The sequence below is a fragment of the Sceloporus occidentalis genome, unplaced genomic scaffold (genome assembly GCF_023333645.1).
Source record: "Sceloporus occidentalis isolate IW3139 unplaced genomic scaffold, rSceOcc1.0.p SCAF_271, whole genome shotgun sequence".
Taxonomy (NCBI): domain Eukaryota; kingdom Metazoa; phylum Chordata; class Lepidosauria; order Squamata; family Phrynosomatidae; genus Sceloporus; species Sceloporus occidentalis.
Window position 1 is genome coordinate 503,061 of NW_028317251.1, and position 23,915 is coordinate 526,975.

Below are 23,915 nucleotides of genomic sequence, written 5' to 3' on the forward strand. Positions count from 1 at the left end.
CACCTCTTCAGTTCTGTGCATGAGCAGCTCACGGGCGCAGCTACTTAAATGAATAAGGGATTAGGGCAGCACATCATCCTTATTTCATTGTCTCGGCGGATGAAAGAAGTGGATGGAGTGGGGGGCAGATGAATGTTGGAAGATGCATATGTTAGTCCCACTTCATGGTGAAGTCTAGTGCTGGTTAGCGTTGACATTCTCAAGTTTGGAATCTCTTAGTAAGCCTGTCCAGTCTCCACGGGCAAGAGGCCCAAGACAGCCGAGTGCTCCCCGAGTTTCATCCGACGCTGTGTGGACAGACTGACGTTTTTTGCCAGGTAGTCAACAGCAGCTGAAACAAAAGCAAACTGTTAGCACCATCAGCAAATCTACTGTGACATCAGTGCCAAAGAACACTTTCATTCTCACCGTGTACTGACTCGTCATTCTAACTCATCAAGACACATCGGTCTATCATAAAGCTTAACATAGTGTGTCCCATTCCTGGGTTACATCCCTCCTGTCAGGGGTCTCTGCATGTCTCCGGACTGGCTGCTGGTCACCTGTTATTAGTCACACTTAGAGAAACACCAGCACTCCCTCTTCTCTCAGATTAATGCCCCAAATTAAATTATTACACATCCAACAGTTGGTGCCAATAAGTAAACAAATAAGAAATGTCAGCCCCCTGTCAGCTGTGCCCCGGGGGGAGGGCTCATCCAGACAGGACTCTTATTAGACTTGTCATATCCATTAGAATGTTTTTCACGCTTCTGTGTCCTATCAGTGTGGGCACGAGAGATGGACCCGTCTGTGCCAAGGGCCAGCAGCAAGTAGGGAATGGCACTTTCTGACAGTTTCAAGAAGGAAGAGTAAACCCAATCCCCACAAGGGTAAATCATAAGTCCGTGGAGGTCTCTCAGTCTTCTTTAACCCTAAACTACGCTACATGAAGCCGGGGCACAGCTCCCATCAGGCAGCTCACGTGAAAGCATTGCTTGGAGATTATATGGGTGACTTTGGACACAGAACTTGATTTTGTTTCTAGATGTCAGACTTGTTCAGTTGTACCTATGGGGGCTTTTAACACTTTATTCACCATATGGTGTTCAGTGAAAGGTTTTGATTTCTTTAAATTCCTTTCTATTTTCTTTACAGTCCTTTCAGTAATTTTTTTCCCTGAGCCTCTCCCAATTGAGCGAGGAAATAGGCAGCGGTGCCCGAGGGCTGAGTTGGAGGGTTAGGCTGTGACTGATTATGAATTGCAGGTGTGCCCGTGACATGCACGAGGTGGGAGAGAGGTCGGTGTCGGCTCAGGAGCAGAACCCTTACAACGTCTGCTGAAACACACGCTTTCAATTTAGGTTAAAGAGATTAGTGGGTGTGACGGAGGTGAAAACCCGTGCACGGTGCTGATAGTGACCCAGGCTCGCTCTGGAGCTCTAGGCTATATAGACAGGAAAGAGTTCTGCCATAATGTGCTGAGCAGACAGGAGGATGCTCTGGGTCACTTCACCGTGTGCTATGAAGCACTTAACCGGCCATGTATAATGAATGGTTAATTTCTTAAATCACCCGCGCTCGCTAATGGCAACCGTTCATGATAAAGGTTGAAGTTGGTGAGGTCAGTGACTCATAGCAGCATAATCATTCATACACAGTGGAACTTACTTTGTCCGTACTGTCCATACTGGTAGCTGGCCACAGGATCCATGCTGTAGCCAGTGCTGGTGTACGTAGGTGCGCAGTAGGACTGGGAGGTGGAGAGGCTGTCCACGGACTTGATGGAGTCACTGCGCTGGCTGCAGCTTGCAGAGAGAGAGTTGCTCGTCTCCAAACCACCGTGCAGAGGAGAGATGGAAAAGTCTGATTGGGACTGAGGTCCAACTCCGTTGGGGCTGCTAAGGATACTCATTACCTGGAAAACACAACGTAAGGAAAGAGGGTCTGTCAGAGCCGGATGCATCCTGCGCAATTCCTGCAAGTGCTTGTGGGGGAGATGCATTCAGAGATCAGCGTGACATGTTATATCAGCAACTTTATATCATGGGAGGCAAGCAGAAACTGCAGTGCCCAGGATCCTGAGAATCATCGAAGTTGCAGTCGTCCAAAATAACCATTACATTCTTTAAAAACAAAAGAAACGTGGCATTGCTAAGCAAAAATTAGATTGTACCATAACTGCAAATCATAGAAAACAAAAGTTTTTTATTAATATATAACAAAAAAAATCTGTTAAAATTGGAACTAAGCTTGTCCCGAGTCTGACCTCTCTTGTACCCTGTTGGCCCTTTAACCTTTTCGAACCTTCTCCCTGTGTTTGCCACTTTTCTTTGCAGTTCCACTGCAGACCGGGGCAAGGGGGCCAGTTCCTCTACAAGTATTTGAAGCTGGGGTTTTAGGGAAGGGCAGTATAATCCTCTATAATGCATCGCTTCTTGGTATATTACCATCACTAACTAAAAATCAATCTCAAGGCGACATCTGCAATGCTTTATCTGCAGGGATATCTGAGGCCTGTCGATCACCAGGAGTGGCAGCTTGCTATTCCCTCCCCCCACAGTCACCCCTCCTACTGCTTCCCCAAATCAGTCATGGCTAATCCACAGTAACCCTCTCAATGCCATAATCACCCAACCACCACCACCATTGCAATGCTGTTGTAGACTATCGGGTTCCACAATTTCTTTACAGGGAAAGTCTCTTTGCTTGTTGCCACCTGTTTTGTGACTCCGTACAAACTGAAGAGTTTGGTTAGAAAAAATAAAATTGGCACAAATCAAATAAATGCTGAGCTATTCACAGCGTATGTTGACATTTTAATAAGTAGCGAGGCTTTGGATAAGAAGCAAGTTTGCTGCCATGTTTGCTTTTGTCCATGTAATATTTGTGTGCTTACGTAGTGTGATTTTAAAGTGTCTGTGCAGCATGATACATTGAAACATATAAATGTTTATTTGTGTGATACGGATACAAGTTTCACTTCCATTCAGCTGACAGGATATACACTCGGATCCTCTGACCCCTAGTCTGGTCCTGATGAGAGGCTTGGTCACTAGGTCACTCTGCTAGTAGTATCTACTATGGAGGGCTCTCCCTCCCCCCAGCACTGAAACTTGTCCTTTTACTGCCCCTTTCCTCTGTATCTCTTTTCACACTCACTCGTTCCTTTTCTCCGCAGACACACTTTCTCCCCTCAGGAGGTTTCATCACGCTACCATACTTTAAAAGAAGGGGACGTTTAAAAAAAAAAAATGTAATTAATTCCCTACATTTCTGAGCTGGGCCTGAGGGGCTATGTCCGCAGAGGCTCCAGCCAGGGAAATCTGCACCCTTTATGATAAACCGCGCTGGCTTTAGACGTTCGAGTGCAATTAGGATCCCCCATCTCGAGACCATCAGTTCTTCCAACTTCTTGGGCCGCAGGAGGAAATTGAGCTGCAGACGAGAACTACATGAAAGTGAAAGATAGGATGAAAGTGTGTCCCTTACATAATGCGCAAGGGGATCCCGTATTATCTCTTTGGGTTATAGGATCTGTTGTATACCGGGGCGTAAGGAGATTAAAGGCCAGGCTCAGCGACAGCCTCATTGTGACACGCAAACTTTTCAAACAAAATGCGTCCTAGGACATAAAGCAAAAATATTGTTTGCCAACAAAAAAAAAATAGGTTTCTTGAAAGAAGAGGCGAGGATGACTGCTAACATGAGCTTACAATCCACAGTGATTGATAATTTATGCAGATTTATGCCACCATGCTTATCTGTTACCATGAGAAGGCATTGCTATCAGAAATCGAGCGGTGGTAGAAGGGCTATTTTCAGAGGAAGGTCTCTGTATTCTTATCTGTGTATTAGGAGCTTTCATGTTCTACTAAAAAAGTGCATGTGGCTTTGTAAAGGAGAATTTAAATGGGAACGCAGAAGAGTAGCTTCAGGACAAAAATTAGATTAAAATTAGCTTTAATTAAGTGTGCTTTATGCACAAATGCCTGTAGGTATGAGCCAAACCTAATACTATATTTTTTTCTTTTTAGGAAGAGACTTAGGTTTCAGCTTCTTTGTGAATTTGCAGAGCAATCGTTGTGATTGGCTGTTAAAGGCTTAATATTTTAAAGGTGGTTAGGGCACCCGTGTTCACACTGGTACTCGATATGTAGCTCTCATCAGGTATGTTAACAGATAACGTTGCTTTTGGCCATCTGGACAGGGGCTAGCAGGCCATAGCAATAGACACACTAGATGGACAGTGAGAAGATGGTTTGGTATCGGCCGTCCTTTCCCCAGTCCCTAGCAGTGCTTGTTACTATCTAGTGCTGGACGTCTGGTGCTGTTTAACTGGCGTTTGGATAATGCAGTCTTTGTTTTTAGCTGGAGAAAGACGTGTTGCTTCATACTGAGCCTGTTTGCATAAAAAAGCCTTATGTTTTTCTACGTATAATTGGAATCAGCTTCGTCGTCTTTCTGTCAACCTTCCTTTTTTCAACTCTCCAGGGCTCCCCTCTGTTCGTTTTTCTGGTTTTATTTTACCTGCCGGCGTGGACGTTGTCCATAAGGACATAAAGCAACCTTGGACATGCAAAATGCCCTGTAAAACACCTTGTTGTGTTAATGACTGTCCATCTCCTATCCAACAAGGTTACAATATATAATAAATGATTCCATAACAAGGGGGTAAAGACAGCCAAACTTGGATGAAATGTCACTAGGTTTTAGGATACACGTCTATTGTTACAGGGGCGGAAAATAAAAAGCATGATAAAATTCTCGTAAATATTTGACATTTACTGCAAACAAGCAAGTTTTAATTTGAAGTATTTGTGTGCCAGAGAAAACAGTGGTGTAATTGCTTGGACTAGGAAGGGCCGCCCCTTCTACGCCGTCTACTCACCTTTCGCTCACCCTCTCCTAGCTAAGCTGCTAGCTCTCCTCCCCTTCTCTTGTCCCCCCGGGGTTTTAGTAATGGAGAGTTCACACTGACTTAGTGCATCAAAACAAGATTTCCTGAGATCTTTAGAGCCTGCCCCAGCAATGCCTCCCCCTCGTCCTCTCTGGTGGACGGTTCGATAAACGTGAGAGGCGGACTACTTCCTCAGATGACACGTCCCGGCCTGGGGTGTGCTGTTCTGTGACTCGATATCAGCAATTCAACGCCTCTGTAATCAATCTCAAACCCCTTAGTGGTTAGCAAGGCTTGGAGCCATACTCAGGCCGCGCAGCTCTTCTCTGGGATCTATACAAGGTGAAGGTCATAGGAAAGCAAAAATGCCGGGCAAGCGTGCATTGCAAGAATCTGGAGATAACGGGTCGTTTTTCATATAAGAAGTCCATATTTTCTATTAGGATTTCAGTTGATCTAATCCACCAGACACCCAATTAGCCAGGGCATCAATAGAACCCAGCCACCCATAAGCGAAATGCGTTGTTTCCATCTTATAGTGGTCCATTTTTTTTTTGTATGTGTCATTTTCAGTAAAGTTATTTTAATTGAAAGAGAGGTACATCACAGCGATTGATCCAGGCGGTCAGCATAGGGGTCGTTTGAGCAATTTGCCCAATGGGTTTTTTGTCCAGGGAGATTAGGAGCGACTTGAGTCACGGTCCTGGGGCAGCTGGCGGTGTAGGGCCCTGCCATGTATCACAGAATACATTCAACTCTAAAACATGGGACCCCATAATCGCACGTCGGTTTATCCACAAAGTTGCATAGAGCACTTATTATTTTGCCCTTTCAACTGTTCACTAATACAACTTCAACTGGAAAAAGAATGTGTTTAAGGGCAGAAACAATCAGAAGACTAAAAGAAGGTAATCTGCGAAGAGGAAAGGCGAGTGGGAGGGAGCAAGCAAGAGGAGACCTACTGATTGTCTGAAAGATATGACTATTTAGAGAGAATGACTGCATAAATTTAATTACGGCGTTTTCACGCTGCAAATGGCTGATTGTAATTATGTTCCCAGTCTCACTTAGCAGGGAAGATGCTGCTTTTTTGTAATGAAGGACAGGCAGCAGATGATGGGGGCATTCAGCGGGCTCTTTGTGTCAGGTGTTTCTGTGAGCGATGAAATCAGGGGGCGAGGGGAAAGAGTGGGGCAAAAATGGGTCCAGATTCGGGAATGTTGGGTAATTGTATGAGGATCACGAGATTTCTTGCCTCCTCTCACTATACTTATAAAATGGCTTCAAAAAGACAAAAAACAGGCCATACTAAGTCGTAAAGGGCAGCATGGAAGCCACATTTTGTGGTATACAATCGCCCATGCTGTTTGTTTACAGAACAGGGAGATGAAGTTGTGTGACATTGACCTGATCGCAAAGGTCACATTGATGTTCTAGAATGTTGCAGATAAAATCTCATGTTCCACTGGGTCGGCCCGTCCCTGAGAAACGCTCTAGGAAGGGTTTAGTATCAGCATGTGGTTTTGTGCACTTCCCGCTTCTCTGTACGTTCTTGTTCGGTAGTTAGAAGCATTACGCTCCGTGCCTCACGCTCTCTGCCGTATTGGTGTCTGAAGGATAAGGTGGATTGGTGGGAAGCAAACTGTGGTGGGTTAATTGAGGCAGATTAGGATACAGATTGGCAGTGACAGAAACTGGGCAGTGACAAGGAAGGGACAGTAATGACCGATTAACACCCGGGAAAACAAGCTGTCACATCTCACAACACGTTAAATCCACACAGCCCTGAAATGCGTCAGCTCCATTAACCTCTCCCCCCTAGCCAGGTCTGTCCGTCTATCTCGATTTATCCTAATTTAATTTATATGGTTTGTTCGTTTATTCTATTCTGTATCCTCTCTGTGGCCGACTGGGAGCTGGGAGGAGGTGTAAACAGGGCCTGTCTGTCACAGATAGCTCCTCTCTATGATCCAGACCCCTTCCTAGTAATAGATCCCTCAATTCTAGCCAGCGATGGTGAACACAGATAGCTTGGGAATTCTCTTTAGTTCACCCTCATATACAAAAGAGCAGAGGGTGCTGATTCATGATAATTTTCAGTTGGTATAAGATGACAAAATATCGGTACATCTTTTATAAGATGTGGAGCAAAACTGCTGCCCTTTGAGAAGCCGAGTAGTGGTGGGAAATAAGCACTCAAATTGGGTGCTTATTTCCCACCACTACTCGGCTTCTCAAAGGGCGTAAAGCGCATCTTTCACAACTGGTTAATCCCCACATAGTAACAACATTCAGAAACGCAAGAGCAGGACACAAAAGGAGGTGACCCCTCTACTCCCAAACGTGGCCCACAGTGACCTGTACACGATGCACTTAGGCATTAGGGATTCCCAGAAGGCCAAAGGGAAATTGCTTCTATATTTGAAACAATGTCAAAGGCTTCAGCAGAACAGATGAGGTGAGATGTAGGCAGAAGTAGATGGAGCAAGGAGATGCCTCCCATCATGGGGGGTACTGCTCGTAACTACATATAAATAGATTCATGATCCAGGAGTTGAACTTGAAAGAACTATTATATTATTATTATTACTATAATATAATAATAAGGGATTCTGTATGATCAGTCGCTGTGTGCCATGACCTCCAAATTACTATGTAGTAGCCCAGGATTTGGAGAAGCCCACTCAGCATGGGTGATTTTCACCCGCTTGTCTTTGTCCAAGCAGACACTTCTGCTTTAAAGATTGGTTTTACTGAAGTCCCCAAAGTTAACCAATATTGTGCCCTGTGTCTGCCGACCAAACCATTCACAGCACGTTGGGCCTCCTCTGATTCCGACATAATGGCTTTTTATGTGAGCAGCTCAGTTAAATAGTCAGAGGGAGGGGGGCAGCGGAGAAATGTCAGGGCAAATTACTCTTGACAGTGTTAATATCTGCACCTCCTCGCTCTAATTACTTGTAAATAAACACTGAGATGACTCTCAGCTGGAGCTGAGCTCCTGACTGCCGCAACCAGATGGGGCTAACAGTCCTTCCTGCACCCCCTGAGAGCGATGTGCCTGCCATGGCCGGGGATACGCGCAGCACATTAACCTCTTCCGCTCTGTAACGGACAGGTTGGTGCGGTAATACCCACACATTTTATGTACTGCTAAACAACAGAATGTAGCAGGAAAAAAACCTCTGCCAGTGTCAGCAAATAAGATGGTTTGCTCCTGCTCGTAAAATGCAAAGTAAAAAAAAACAAATCTGAGCATCCCTAATATGCTGCCTTACATCAGATGCTGCGTTAACAAAATAGAGACTTTGTGTTTTTGTTTTGAATGTCTCGGTTTATGTAACTAAAGATAAGCACAGATTGTCCCTAATCTCTGCAACAAAGTGTCTCATAAAAGCTACGTGAATTTGTTTTATTTATTTTTGTGACAAACACGAACAATCTATTTACCCAAACTCCAGTATATGTAGTCTTAGACCCCCCGGAGCTATTTATCTTTCGAGGGCGAGGTCCAGCAGTGAATTTGTGGAAGTATGGAAGACTCGGAAGGTTAGGTTATCTTCCGGCTTCTGTGCAGCCATCTGGAAGCTAAAAGGGAAGATAGGGGGAAGCTGAATATATTTTGGGGGAGTATGTGGTGATTTTTAAAATCCGTTCTGGGCAGAATCTTTTTTATTATTATTATTATTATTATATCATGTCTATCAGAGACAAACATCATGTGAACTATTGGTCTGGTTCCTGGAAAGACTCTTTGAGGCACAATTGTACGTTCAGGGTCTACAATTGTGCCTCAAAGTGCTGCTTCAAAACCTTCCATATGCAGAGCACAGTGGCGCATCGTTTAAGAAGGAAAAGAAAAAGAGGGGCATTATGTTTTAAAAACCCTCGTCTGTAGAAAGGAACGTGGGCTTCTGTGTATCACTCGCTGCACGTTTCGAAAGAAATGACCTATTGGCTTGGATACCTCTCCAAAAGGGATGAGACCTGCAGGCACCCTCTTCTTCTGAACAAGAGGATCCTGGGTGTATATTCACATACAAACATGGCTCCTTTATTTGGGAAACAAATATCTTCCTTCCAGCTCCCTCCTTGTCAAACACCTTCTTGTTCAGCTCGGTAACTAATCCCCTTATCTGCGCACAGACCCGCCGGTGAGAAATAGCTGGATAAAGGCAGATACAAAATTAGCAGAATTCAGCCCCTGGCGTCTGCCACATAACAAACACGCGGGGTAAACACATCAGCTGGCGCACAGGCTTGCCTTCCTCCGAGCTCAGCGCCGATCTCTGCACCAGATAACGGGGAAAAAACTCTTTCATTGACTTCCTATTTCATTTTTTTAACCCAACAACAGAAGACGGGAGATACTGGGAGTTGATAAGGAGCTGTTAATAAACCCAGGGTTTCAGATGAGTTTGATAGAGATAGGCTCAGGATAAACTCGTTCGCTGCTGATGCACAGAACAAAGACCAAGAAAGAGCTCCCCGCGTCCCCTTTCTTCCCCAGTCAAGCTTCAATCGGGAGCAATGGCCACAATGGGATCACTTGTAGTATTTCTGAGTATGGAACACAGATGTCTCATTTAGGTGTCAGATATAAGCGTTTCTGGGGTACATTTATATCTGGTAATTGAATACAAATTCTCTAACAGTCTGCGAGAGAAATCTTGAGATACACAAGTGGTAAATTGTATCGCAGGTAATTGAATCCAGCTCGGCACCTTGTTTCCTATCCTGCTGTAATAAAACCGTATAGAAGGGGCAGTTAGGATGCAGATTCTGTGGACACTCGGTTGTCTGCTGAGATATATTAGAATGGTGGAGTTTTTAGTAGTTTGTGGAAAATGTTCTGTAATTTCACGTTTCATCCTCTCTATAGTATCCCGATGCCTCCCAGACTCACGGATACATTTAATGGTGGTCTTCTTGTTGCCCACTACCGACATCACGAAAAATGTCAAACCTCCATTTCTAAAGATTATCGTATGTAGCAAATCATTCATAAATTTAAAAAAAAAATCTTAATTTCAACCTGAACCAGCGGTTATGATATAAATACTAATTTTACTAATGTTTGGCTTAAAAGAGTTAATCAAACTAAGTAACTATGGTCCAAGCCGTGAGTGACCAAGGAGGGGTGAACGTTACCACATGCCTGAGACACATACTTTTTACTGAGATGACAAGTGAGAATCTGAAGAAATCCATGAGAATGTAGCAGGTTCGCCTAATAGGTCATTAGGGAGCAGAGTCTGTAAGGCGCTGGTCCCTGTCTGAGGATAGTCTCATTCGAGAGCGCCGGGAAGCTGGTTATGTCACCCGCTTGCACCTGTCCAAAGAGGCATCTGGAACATATCCCAGGCAACCTTTCACCTCTGGGAACGATCAGGCTTCCTGAACCCACACTTAAACACGCATTTCATATACCAATACATACTGATTGCTGATGAGCTCCTTAAAGCGGATCGCAGCTTATGTGCAAACCCGTCTTCCAGTCCTTTGTCTTTCAAATAGATTTAAGACAGCTGTAGCTGAACGTGACGGACTCATGTTATTATGCTATGTTAATATTGCAATGGACTTGTGAGTTGTGGACATCATTTCCAGCAGAAGCTGTGGCGACATGATGTACGTGTGACCAAAAAGGGAAACTGAGAGAAGCCCAGTTTGTGGCAAGCAGCGGGCGTTAATATACATATGTGTCTGCGCAAGGTTTTTAAGGTACTAGGTTTAAAGCTTAAGCCACCTAAAGGTTGGTCAGGGTTTCACCTGTGTTTAAGCAGGGTTCCCACTCAAGCTTCTTCTAAACAGAACCAAGATAAGAAGATGCAACCGGCAGGTTAGCTTTGAGAGTCTATCCCTGCACCCAGAGATCCCCGTGCGAAGCATGTTCTCACGATCATGTCTTGGAGTGAGTGACCGCGCAGGACCCGCTCAGGGATCCTGTCTACGGCTTCTGTCGATTTACGATGCTGCCTGTGTCCTGCAAGGATGAGCCGAGATGGAGCTTACTGAGCTCCGCTCTAGTGTATCATCCTCACACAACAAGCCCTGGCGGCTGCTGCTTGTTTAAAGTGACTCTCCTTCATATGGAAACCGAGAGGAGGTATTAAGTAAAAAAAAATCCCAGGAAGAAAGAGGCTCCCTTATCTCTAGGAGACAGTTGTCAGGAATCACTTTGGCTCAGTCGTTTTGTCTCCATGCTGCTTTGCTGTCAAGCCGGCCTCAGGACATGGATCAAAGGAGAGCCGAGCTCTGCTGACGCTACTCATCCCCTTGGTTCAGAAAAACCCAGCGATGGAACGGCTCCTCTCCACTTCAAATAGGAACAGGAGGATAGGCGAGGAGAGTGATAGGGACGGAGGGAGGGAACGGGGGATTTACACGGGAGACAATGATGGAGGAAGTACCGAGTACTCATGAGTACTGAGTATGAAGAGACACTCACCCTCTTCATTGAGTGAGTAAAGCTGGATCCAGAAGCGTTACATGGGTGTTTAACCTGTTCTATGCCATTAGACAAGTGGAAATACTACTTGCTTCTGGTTTTGTTAAATTATAAAAAACTAGGCATTTGTAAAGCTTTTAATTAACTATTTTACGAACCATTCAACCCTCTAAATTCTTTGAAGAGAATAAAAAATAATATATTTTACTCCGGTACACTATATTCAAATTGGTTTACCAGAAATACCCAGCCTGTGATGTATAATTGAATAATGTGATCCGGAGATCCATTAGAGCCATCGTCGTTCCTGGGTGCGTACGTCGGTACCGACAGTTACAGTATCGGCGCACATCTAAGACGACCGCTCTCCCCTGCTTTAAGTCACCTGGCACGTTCTGTATCTATTAAATAAAGCTAGGAAATCTCACGCACCCATAATCCATAATCCCCAATCACGATTCCATCTCCATCCTACCATTCCAAGTTTACTTCATTTAACAGAAAATGTATAAAATTATTACCATTTTATAATTTCCACAGTCATCAGAAATGCTGCTTTTACTTTTCTGTCTGTCTAGATATTATAACCCCTGATATAATGACAATAATACAGAGAAGCGATATAAGCAGCAGGCATGACTCGTGGGAGACTTGGGACTGGGAAATAGTTCTAACCTTGATGTGTTTGTAACCGTGACATCGTGGCCACCGTATGGCAAAAAGGGCTCCTCATTTAAATGCTTTTCCTAATGAAACTCTACATACTTTCCCGCATTGTTATTCATCGCTCCACACTCAGAAACAAAAACAGGAATAAAGGTTCCTAATGTGATAACGCGATCCTGTGTCCTTCCCTGTGTATTTACAGAGATTCTTTGCATCATTTCTATATTTTGTTTGTAAAAAGTTACTGCTTTGTCGATGAAATTATGACGAACAGTTTATGCAAGAAATGCCCGGCTGAGATGCGATATGCTCTCTGTGTTTGTTATTCACTAACTAGTTTGTAAATGCGTGTGATGCTTACAAAAACATAGCGGATTTTGCTATATTTGTTTTGATATTTGTTTTTGTTTGAATGTATTTTTTCTGTCTGTTCCTCTAGTGAGGTTTGTAATATGTTATTTTTCGGGGCATTTTCTGCAACGCTAACTGTAAACAGTTAAGCAAACTTTATTCATCTGAACTAATATTTAATATTTTCCTCTATGCAGATTATAATGATCGAGCAGCAAGCTACAAATCATTGGTTTTCTGCCATCTCTGGGGACAGGAGGAAATCTCAGCACCGACCTCAGCAGCGAGAGGATTTCTGTTTTTCTCACGTGTGATGGAATGCAAAGTTCCTAATACCCGACTCTCCCACAGCCCTGAGTGACGGCAGCAGGTGGCTTCTCACTGCCGGCATGCAGTATTCCTCACTGTGATGTAAGTGCGTTGGTTCAAATATTTACAGCGATGGAAATAGTCTATAAAATACTTTGAGAAAGGCGGGGGGCTGTAGCCACAAATCCAACAAATCCTGAGATAGGAATATGCAGCCACAGCCATGTATATTGTGCATATCCACACTCAGCTATATAAATATATATATATATATATATATATACACACATATATATATACATATATACATACATCTACACACATATATATATATTATTTATAACTGTACTATCAGATATGAAAAGTTCAGCAGCTTCTATGTCCGTTATGTCTTTCAGCATATAATACACATCTGTGAAATGTATATCCACAGACATTGTATATTGAACGTTTTCTCCTTTGCTGAAAATGTTACATTTTTGTATCTCACATGTGCTATATTTTTATCCTGGTTTCTATGCGTCTCTGTGTGTGTATATATATATATATATATATATATATATATATATATATGTGTTTGTACAGACCTCTCGCATTGTTAACCCATTCTCTAAATGAATACTATCTGCCTGTGGATTATTATTTTTATGTTTTTTTCTTTTTTTTTTACTTCAAGCTTTTCAGTTTTTGTGGGGGGGGGGGTTTACGGGGGGGGGGGTCGTCTAAAGAAGAATTCTAATTACAAACCACAGTTTCACAGTTTGTGATGTTGGTGTTATATTCTTGCATCCATCTTGATACATTCTCTTGATTCTAGACTTGATACATGTAGACCTTCATGCATCCTCATCCCAGTACTCTCTAAGTGATAGAAGCAATATTATACCCCAGTGGGGTAAGACCTGCAAAGTATTATTTCTACTATTTGGCTCGCGTTTTACAGAATGATGGTTTCTATGTATTCGTTATTTTCAGTTACTCATTACTGTGTTATTATCCTTTTGACCAATCAGAACCCTTCACAGTGGCAAACATTCATTCCCACAAGTACCCAGCTGGCCTGTGATCTCTCTCTGAGACGCGCGGCGTTATCCATGCGCGGCAGCCTGTGAGAAGCAGAGAGCAAGGCTCACATTCAGAGAGGGAAAATCCTTAATGCTCACTCCCTCAGCCTCTGTAAATCTAGGATGTCGCCAATCTGCTTTGAGGGATGGAAAGATTAAGAAGAATAAAAAAATTGCAATAAAATATGTGTGAACGAGGGGGTAATTGTGGACAAATGCAGCATTGAAATTCATTTTTCAGCTCTTTTACACACCATTTCAATCTTATTTTCTGCTTGTTAATGAGATCTTGTTGGTCGAGGGTGGGCCGAGCTGCCCAATATCGCTGGGTAATTGCACATAATTTTCTCTTTACCGATGATTTGCATCAGTTTTTTTTTTTCTAATTTTGTAGTATTTAACATCCCTTGCAGTTCTCCTCCCGCACACAGCAAGTCTCATTTTAAATGCTTATTAGAAGCACAGAGCATTGGAAGAACGAAGGAGCAACAGAAAGCCAAGGGAGGCCATGGCAGGGAATCCATGTGATTGAAAGTAATCGCTGCTACCGAGAACATGGCTCAGAACAAACAAATTACCGTCCGTGTTATAAATAATATGTCAGACATTCCCAGCCAATCTCCAGCATTGCCCTCCACAGTTTCTATGGTTTAATGCAGGTGCGTAATGAAATATATATACATGTTTAATACAACCTGCGTAGTATGGAAATCCAATTTCAGATAAAGCAGATGCAAGATGCATTTCCTAGGCAAGGTCTGCAGATCAGGTCACAGACCCACGCTTTTGCAAATCCATGAGAGGATTAACAGTCACAATTTCAGAAATGTAATGTAAAGGCATGTTTTTTTCCCCAAATAGCTAGTATAATTTGCAGTTTCTTCAGGCGTGCAAATGAACCTGATCCGAGATGTCATATGGGCTCTGTCCGTATCCAGAAATAGGGAGATTCCTATCTCTAGGGTCTGGAGCATTAAATCCCAGACATAACAATTGTGTTTACCATGGCACATGACCCACTGATTCCACGATGTAGCATCACCCCATGCCAACCATGAAAGATCCCCCACTGCCTCCGTTACAGACCATCATGCTGCACAGAGTATCTCATCCAACGCACGGCAAATTATAAATTGTCTCAGACTGTTCATTACGTACTAGAGCCTAAAACAGAGGAATGACCTTGAGAGTACCACCTGATTTAAGACATCTACCGGCTTGGAACAAACCATAGAGCATCAACTGAAGCGAGCGGTTTATCTTTCCTATAATTATCTGAAACACTGCACCTTCAGAGTATGGTCTACTCTACATTAATATCCTCCCATAGGCATACAACACAATCACTGGAGAATGTTCAGTATTTAGAGTACACAGGACACAATGGCTGCTTACCTGCGGGGAGAGGCCATTGCTGACAGTGTTCATGTGGTTGGATGGCCCTCCTGGGTTTATAAAGCTGTCTGAGTAGCTGGAGAAGCTGTGTCTGGCCCCATAGGCGGCCCCTGTATCTGCTGTGGCAGCCGACAGACCTCCCTGGTGCATGGAGGACGGAGGGAGAGGCTGGGGCCTGTGAACGGTGCTCCCGCCATCTGCAAAGATGCAAAGTAACAGCACAGAGGTCACATCCCGCCCTACGAAACACAACAATCCTCTATTTCCAGCTCAATGGGTGACTATGGTGCACCCAGCTGGAGAAGATTGCAGCATGGAACCCAGCTTCTGTGGGCATCTAGCCACATGACGCTCAAGAAGAGCACAATTTCCGGATCTCGGTTAGAAATATTACTAATGTTAAAGTAAGAATAATCTGAGCTGCCCCGTTGAAGGTTCAAGGCAAACGGAACACGTGGTCTCACCTTGTGCAAGGCTGGCTGCCTGGTAGGACGTATCCGGGATCTGGTAGGGTGGCAAAGCTGGCATTCCAGTGGGAGGGAATCCTCCTGGCAAAAGGTGGTTAAATGCCGCCAGCTGATTGGCTCCTGCCTGTTTGCGCCACCTGGCTCGGCGGTTACTAAACCAGACCTGGACAGGAAGAAAATACGATCATAATTTAGTAACTTTTAAGAAGATTAATAAGTATCATGGTACATGAAAAACATGGAACCATCATCTGTGATCTGAATGGATTGTACAGCATCGTGGAATATGATGGCGAGGCATAAATCAGTAAATAATAACGATGTGACACCTTCCTAAACCTCCCTATCTGGGTAGCTGGTTACATAGTGGCGACGCTGGAGTATATTTTGTGCAGCCGGGGGCTGTTGGTAAGGTGCCCGCTCTCTGCCCAGTGCCGGCCTGTGACTCATTGTCAGTGGGGTGGTCGGCTCAGACCTGGTGGGAACAACTTTCAGCTGCCAAGATGCTGGTGTGAGGAACGGGTCAGGAATGTGTCAAACAGCTGCTGCAGGAACACTGGCGAGATCATTGCACGAGATTCCAGAGTCCTCACTAATCTGCTCATGAAGCTACTGAAGTTAAAGGTCCAGTATCCCATCAACCCACTGGTTTCCAGAGAACATTCCAGCTCACTGGGGCTGCCCATGTAGCTGCTGTTGTATCATTTCACTGGTGGTCTGCCCCTGTGTGCCAGCCAGGTGTAGGTTTCGTGGTGAGCTCATGCTACATGGGGTAGTCTGACTGCAGATCAGAATATTTCCATGGTTAACGCATCTCATTATCATCCTGCAACATGTGTTTCATGAAATACATGGCTAGCACGTCATGCAATCCCTGGATCCCAGGCTATCGCTTCTACATTCAGTGGATGCTCTTGGGAAACAAACACCCCAGCTGTTTGTGCCCATAACACTAAATGGGGACTGTAGAGCTTGGGGATTGGAATAAAGCTCACTGTACTGTACCGCCCCAGTAATGGGGAGACAGGGCAGAATCTTGCTGGGCTAAAGTAGGATAATGGCACGTATTCTCCCTCCTGGGCCTGTAACCTAATCCCAGTGCTGTTCAGATGGACACCAACAGAATCTAAGCCGAGTGCCTGTAATTGAGCTCCATCCAATGCCTCACAAGAATGAAATGTCCTTCATATAAACAAAAGTCTGAGGAGACTTGTACCGAATACATTTCACTTACCCAAGCCGCCTGAAGGTGTGTATATGAGGGCAATAGGTAAAAGAAGTGGACTTCATGTTAAAACCAGTTCCCAATGACCCAAGGCTGCTTATTGTGACCCAAAGGTCACTCGTACATTATGTTTAGGTGACCGGCCCACCTAAAGCTAAGGGAAGTATTGTGTTATAAAGACAGCTCTTACCTGGACGCGGGCCTCGGTAAGCTTCGTTCTCTGTGCCAGCTCCTCGCGGGTGTATATATCTGGATAATGAGTCCTCTCAAACGCCTTTTCGAGTTCCTCCAGCTGCTCCGCAGTAAAGGTTGTCCGGCTGCGACGCTGCTTGCGCTTCAGAGGGAGATCCGGCTCCGACTCAACATCTGATCCATCGTCCAGACGATTCCCTGGCAAAGGGGACAGCAGGTAAGATTTCCGCAGGAATGTACAAGATTGACTGCCCGGTGGGCTACAGTCTATCACAGTGGGGTGCCAAGTGAGCTATGATTCTGTCCTTCCTATTTATACTCAAATTTCCAGCTTCACATGCCAGGGAACCTTGGTACCTCAAAGCACTATAAGTTCTAAAAACCTGCGCTTCTGCAGTACACCCAGAAATTGTATTTCTTAACTACTGTTGGCTATTTCACTATAAATTCCCTTTACTAGGACAGGCCTGCTCTGTATAGGGCATGATTGACCGATAAAGAGTTAAATCTATCTGCTCCCTGCAGCAGCCTGAAGCCTCTTATTTTTTTCATTAAATGAATCAATAGGATTAAGCGAGAATCCATCCATTCTCCGCGAGCGCTCGAGTCTGCCAGCGAGCCTGTAGAGCGGACTCAAGGGCTCCCAGTCACTGCAAGTGGATGGTCTCATTCCCCGTTTCCCTTTTCTGAGTACCCATCGATCGGACAACCGGTGCCCCCGGGCAGCACGCTCAGGTGACACCCAAATATTAAAATACCCGTTTTATTGGTGCAGATCGAAATTGACAACGCAGTCTTGGGAGAATTGTTACAAACAGTGGTAACCAGTTTTGATCTGTCTGTGGAAAATACTTAACCTTCACCTTTTATATAAAAATGGAACGTTTCTTATGGTTGCCAAGGAAATCTCAGCGTTTGACTGGAGGACGGACAGTATATTTAGGAGACAAATGACAAAAGCCATGTGACATTAATTTCATAGGAAAATCTTATATTTTTATTTTAATTATTAAGGCTTTTCACTGCTTTGGTATAAATAACTCTTAGCTGAAGAGCTAGCTCACAGCATTATGCGGAGGACTTTAGGACACCGGGTTTGCTTGGCACTGGCAACAACGAGCGGCGCCAGGCTGCCGTATGATGATACCAAGCCTAAAACTGGGGCCAGCTTGTGTACCGCGAACCCTAAGTAAGTGGCTATGTACTCAGCCGTGGAACAATGCTTTATTTGAGTAAAAAGCGCAGTAAGGGTTTGCGGTCGCCGCTGCCAATGACCTTTCCTTCACATTGCACAAAAAAAAAAGTCTAAATATTGGGATTCTCAGCTGCTCTTTCCTTGAAGAGTTATGACAGATCTGATGGAGAGGGGGCTGGTGCACGGCCACAAGGAATTAGGATCCAGATCACGGACACCCCAAATTCACAAACAGCTGGGAACAGATTGCATGAGGTGGAGGCCAAGACACTCGAGCTTTGTAGGTAATAAATAGGATTTCTGTGGAGTCCTAAGCGTGCAGCTTGATAAAAACAGAAGTTCAATAAAAAAAAAAAAACTCCTCCGCCATCCCCCTTAAAGAAAATCCAGAGGATGAAGTAATCGGAGTTCTCCTGCTCCTCTCCCCCAGTTTTATTACAATTTAACGTAGCTTAGAATCCATAGCGTGCAGCAATAGAAGGAAAATGATTCCAGTAATAGTTTATATGCGTTTTAATCAAGTAATTCGGCCAAAGCAGAATGATACTCTGGGTCGGCGAGGTGCCCTTGAATACCAAACAGGCTGGGCAGCTGAGTTCGAAAAATGAGAAAGTCATTCGCTGCTCAGCTGGAGGCCGGCAGGCTGTGGGGCTGCAATCGGAGGGGGCTGTATGAGGCTGGCTTTTCTCTTTAACCGACGCTGAACTAGCCAAGTGTGACACAAGAAACATGGAAGACACACATTTCAAGCTTTGGGTATAAGCTTTGCTATTCTGAGCCGCCTCGAATCTCATCCAGCGCTCAGGGCGGCCGCAGCTCCATAAAGAAGCCGATCAGCCCCTAGCGAGGGGTGAAATATGAGTATATATTGAATTCAGTCGGACTCCCATCCACCAAAATGGCCTTTCTCAAACTATATAAAGCAGGTGTCTGCAACAGTGGTGTTCCAAGCTATTTGCTGGACTGCAATTCCCCTTCGTGTGCGGCTCGGTCTGATTGAAAGTATTCTAAGTGTTTTTTTCCTTCCCCCAGTACTTTTACTGGGTTTACTGGATCCCTTTGGGGAGACTTGGCGTGTGTTTGTTACATTGCATCGCCCACGGTGATTGATTTGGTTTAGGGCTCAAAAAGGCAAAATACAATTTGTGTGATAAAATGTGTTTAACTATATGTTGACTGTCGAAACCGAGGGAGGGAGATTCTTTTGTCAGAATAACAGGACCATCAGAGACACCGCTCGTTGGGAGCCACTGACACGCACGTCAACACAACTGCATTATCCCCAAATCATCCAGGCCTGACGGGGACTTCGTAATTCCCAAGATTGAGATACAGCTGTGAGATGTTCCATGTATCGCTGATCCAATGATTCATTCACAGGCCGTTTTATTTCCTGCTAAATATGTCTTTTTTATAAAAATGAGGGGCAGATAATGTTAGAATGGTGTGTGTGCCTGCTTCGATGTGATGCTACCACTCTGCAGAAGCATTTCCGTGGCCTGACACCAAGGGGCAGTATTGAGTCGCTGTGAGAGGCTGCTGTATGATTCAGTGCAGACCCTACTGGTTACTCTCAATCTCTGTTCAAGAACTTGGACACGTCTGTCAGTCTGAGAGCTATCACCTAAACAAACTGGATCGATATCTGGAGACAAACAGCACGACCTAGAAGAATATAGCATGATCAGTGCGCTATATGATGGGTTTAGACGTCTCATTATATTGTTGAAATGCTGGTAATTTCTTTAAAATAAACATTTGCGGCACAAACGTATCTACGAATTGACCGTAATATACGGGTTATTGAGAATTTAGTACCAAGACGTGGGCAGCAGCTGCTTTGCGGCCCCTTTTAGCCTTTAGAAACGCACGCTGTTTATGCTGAGAATTTCCACGGTTTGATACACCGGGGATATCCCGCCGTGACGTGACTTCACATTAGTAAAATAGTCTGGGACGTATGTATTTTAGTTTAAGGATGGATGTCCAACCTTTGAGGTTTTATTAACGGTAATGTTTTTTGTTGGTCTTTTTGCTCGAGTTCTTGGCTTCTTTGGTCTCTGGGTAGTAATGCTCTCTCTATCTGCCCGGCTCTGTTTCCACAGCTGCTGGAGATTGTGACCCTAAATCAATCATCACTCGACCACATCGCTTTCCCAGTCTGTACCCAGGATCTTCTCCATGTAACGATGGATCTGATGGAGAGCACGTCCATCCCTTTACCTTCCTTTACAAGGTAGCTCCAAGAACCCGTGTTTTGGGCAGGGTTCTGAAATGGTTCATTTCACTGAATAAACTTCTCATCTTTGGACTATTTCTCCCTTGGGCTCTGCATACTGTATTATCTCCCAAAAACACGCTGACCCCTGACCCCCAATTAATCATTTGTCTACTAGTTTTTTTCCAGTTGAGTCACATTCTCTTTGAATCATTCACTTATTTTCAACCCACTGTGAAGGAGGAAAAACACAAGCATTTGAGTGTATTTACCCCCCCCCCCCATAATTTTGTGTAGTTTGTTCACTTCACAGTCTAGAAACAAATTATTTTTTTCTATAAGGCTCGCAAATAAAAAGAAAAAACATGTAGCCATGGCTTCTTGTTACACGGGATCTGGGAACGCTTTCCCTTTCTGATTCCATCAAAAAAAATCAAACCAACGCTAAAAATGTTATTTCTACCTATATTTGTCTGGCCGTAATTATGATTAATTGTAACATTTTTGATAACGAAACTCAAAGCATTTCCTTCATAGAGTCTTTTTGTAAATGATCATAAGAGGTGCAGCCATCCATTCCTATCATTACGCGCATCTCGCTGCTCTATACAATGCGGACAAGACTTCAAAATCAGCGGCTAATTCATACATATGGAAAGGGAAAGGCACCCCTGAGGTTCCCGTTAAAACTGTCAGGCCAAGGAAACTATTCAGGAAACCTGACATAAAGCATCTGATGTTTCTGATTTGTACAGCAGCAGGTGCAACTTTATATCCAGTAGAAATAAAAGAAACATCAGTGAATAAACCCAAATCATTCGTGATTATTGTTACCCCGTCCCTGCAGCCATGAAAGTTCTGCGATTGAGAACCAATGGAGCCGGTACGTTGACATTTAACCCAACCCTGAATACATCAACAAAATGTTCAATCCATGAGTTTGATCTTCATTTTAACGGCTCTCTGCGGACGGGATTATTATTCCGTCACCTTTTGGAAAATATTTGAGGCGCGCACGAAATAATAAAACTGGAAAGGTGGGGGATCGCAGGGCTAAAGGGCTTATCCAGCAAACAAACTAAGTAGAATTTGCTTGCTCTTTTTGAGCCACTTGCTTTATCTTTTGCAAAGGATGGCAGAGAGTGTAAAGAAGATTAAAATGCCCCGAAAAAAAACGCCGGTCAGACGTTGGCGCAGTCTGCCCGGTCTGTACCTGCTAGCGATTGTCGTTTACTTTTTCACATGAGGATAATGAATGAGCGATGGAATAAAGACGGGAAAAACTGAATGACAAGAACTTGGAAGAAGAATGAGAAAGGACGGGGAAAAAAAGTCTCGGCAAGTGTGTTTAGGCTTTTCTGAAGCATGTCAGATGCTGTGAGATACTCTTCATTGTCTCACCTTGCAGAAAACGCGGAGGGGTTTTTGTAGCAGATCTTTTGGAGCTGCCAAAGGCTGCACCTTAGGGGGCCGTTACGCGCTCAATGTCGCTGTGACAGCCCTGAACAGCTCCATGATATCAATGAACCCCGACATGTGAACCCGGCCTCGCTGCTCGCAAAGAAGGTGCCTCCTGAATATTAAAACCCGGGCAATCAATGGGGGAACCAGACAAGAGGACTCATTTTGGCAGGGTGGGCCGTTGTACCACGATTTTCAGAGACTTATGAGAAAACGCTAGGATTTTTATTTATTTAAAATTTTTTGCCACTAGGGATAGCATAGAAATGACCAAATGAGCCACCATGGAGCACAAATAACACAGGGGGTATGTCAGGCCGTGTGCGGAGAGACAGTTGTCAAGCTTGCAATAAATGTTTTTTTTGTGCTTTTTATATGAAATATTTAAAATGGGGTGCTACATTTTCCATTTACTTTAAATTTTTACGTCATCAGAATATGCCGTAAAGAACAATCGCAAAAGAAACTGAAATCCGTAACAGCTGTTACAGTTTGAATTTCTTCTTACAGAAGTTTTTAAATAGTTACTGTTTGTTTCATTGTCTTTATTCTCCTTTACACCACCGATCCGCTTTTCCTTTTGAGAAGCTGTCCTCCAGCCAAGTCATACAATGACACGGTATATGGATGTGCTGAAGAGGGGCTGGCGTCTTGGACTTAAGAGCAGTTTGAGAAGCGTTTGATTTTAGGAATTATACCCTGAGCTGGGAAAGGCTTTTCAGTTTATGGACCCCTCACAGGATTTCCGACTTGCCATGGAGGACAGATGGGTCAGACATGCAGGTTTTGGGGAGGAGATGTCCCGAGGTGACTTGACACCGCAGGGGGCCGCTGTGTTGGTTATTTCAGAATAGTACCCCTGCATGGTAAAAACAATGCTTGGCTCACCCCCTGCACGTGCATCACCTCCTCTTTCTCGCATTTTCAGGAGGAATTCTTAAATGAAGGTAAAACTCCACAGGACTCTTTAGTCATTTTTACAAGACTTCTCGGCCTCCTGCAGGGAGGGATAACTTGCCCCAGGAGGAACATATCAGCAGGGCCTGTGATTCCTTCCCATGCTTCTCGTGTTCTATATGTTTATAAACACGGAAGACGTCTAGAGCTGCCTGAGAATGATCTGCGGGTTTGAATCGAAACATGCGCTTTGAAGCATTGTACAAACCGAACGCTCCCGCAAATTTCCCCTTGCTCCCTGTCCTATGTCATGCCTGCCCAGCCGGCTTCTTGTTTAACACATCGCAGTCACAATATACCTGCTGGACCTAAGCAGAGCTACAACCGCACGACCACAACTTAGGGACAGGGGTCCCAAAACCACTTTTCCTTTACTAACTTTCCCCAGGACCATGGCTGTTCCTAACGGGTTTACATTGAAGGCTCATACCCGTGTCGGTATAATGATGAAGATGCATGACCGGTTACACTGTATACAGCAGATAAGATACAAAGAGTGACTTTCTCTTAGTGCTCAGTTTCATTTCTTGAGCCAATGTAAAAAAGTAAAGTGATACTCATTCACAATCAATGACACAATGTGACCCACACCGGAGTTCGTACGTCACCGTCTCATACACACGGAGCTTGGCCCGGCCCCGAGGCCAGGCAGCCGGCACAGTACTGGAAGGTGGTGGAGAGAATGGGACAAATTTCTGATTCGTAACACCCCGAGAACATGTTTATTGTCATTGTTTAAGTGCAAATGTATAAATACGGCAAAGTGAAGATTCCAGGCAGGGGCTGATGGAAAGCAGAAAATAAGAAATTTTCTGGCCGTAAGTGGCGTAGGCTAATGGTGATTTTTGAGGCATTGGACCATGGACGTTACTTAGCACAGTGATTACTGTGAAACTGGGCAAGAGCCTTATTTCTTAATTACTGTTACACATTATGTCAGCCTAATGCTCCCAGGCTCTCTCCCAGCTACTGACTTCGCCAAGAAATAAAAGGGACCTGGCTGATGTGCCATGAGTGGCCCGGCAGCATTTCAAGAATCCACTTGCTCTCTTCTATTGTCACAACACAGCCACAGAGTCCAGATT

At 44.3% G+C, this 23,915-nt stretch overlaps 1 protein-coding gene across 2 annotated transcripts in view; it reads right to left on the reverse strand.

Moving 5' to 3' along the window:
- Window positions 1-215: 215 nt before the first annotated feature.
- Window positions 216-23,915, reverse strand: part of LOC149275687 (paired box protein Pax-7-like) — a 45,472-nt gene continuing 21,772 nt past the window's right edge. For both annotated transcript variants that reach the window (XM_089504434.1, XM_089504432.1), the window contains exons 5-9: window positions 16,998-17,197; window positions 15,580-15,745; window positions 15,116-15,312; window positions 1,651-1,897; window positions 216-331 (exon numbers count right to left, since the gene is read on the reverse strand). In XM_089504434.1, the coding sequence (XP_089360560.1) occupies window positions 216-331; window positions 1,651-1,897; window positions 15,116-15,312; window positions 15,580-15,745; window positions 16,998-17,197 (926 nt within the window). The remainder of the gene's footprint in view (window positions 332-1,650; window positions 1,898-15,115; window positions 15,313-15,579; window positions 15,746-16,997; window positions 17,198-23,915) is intronic.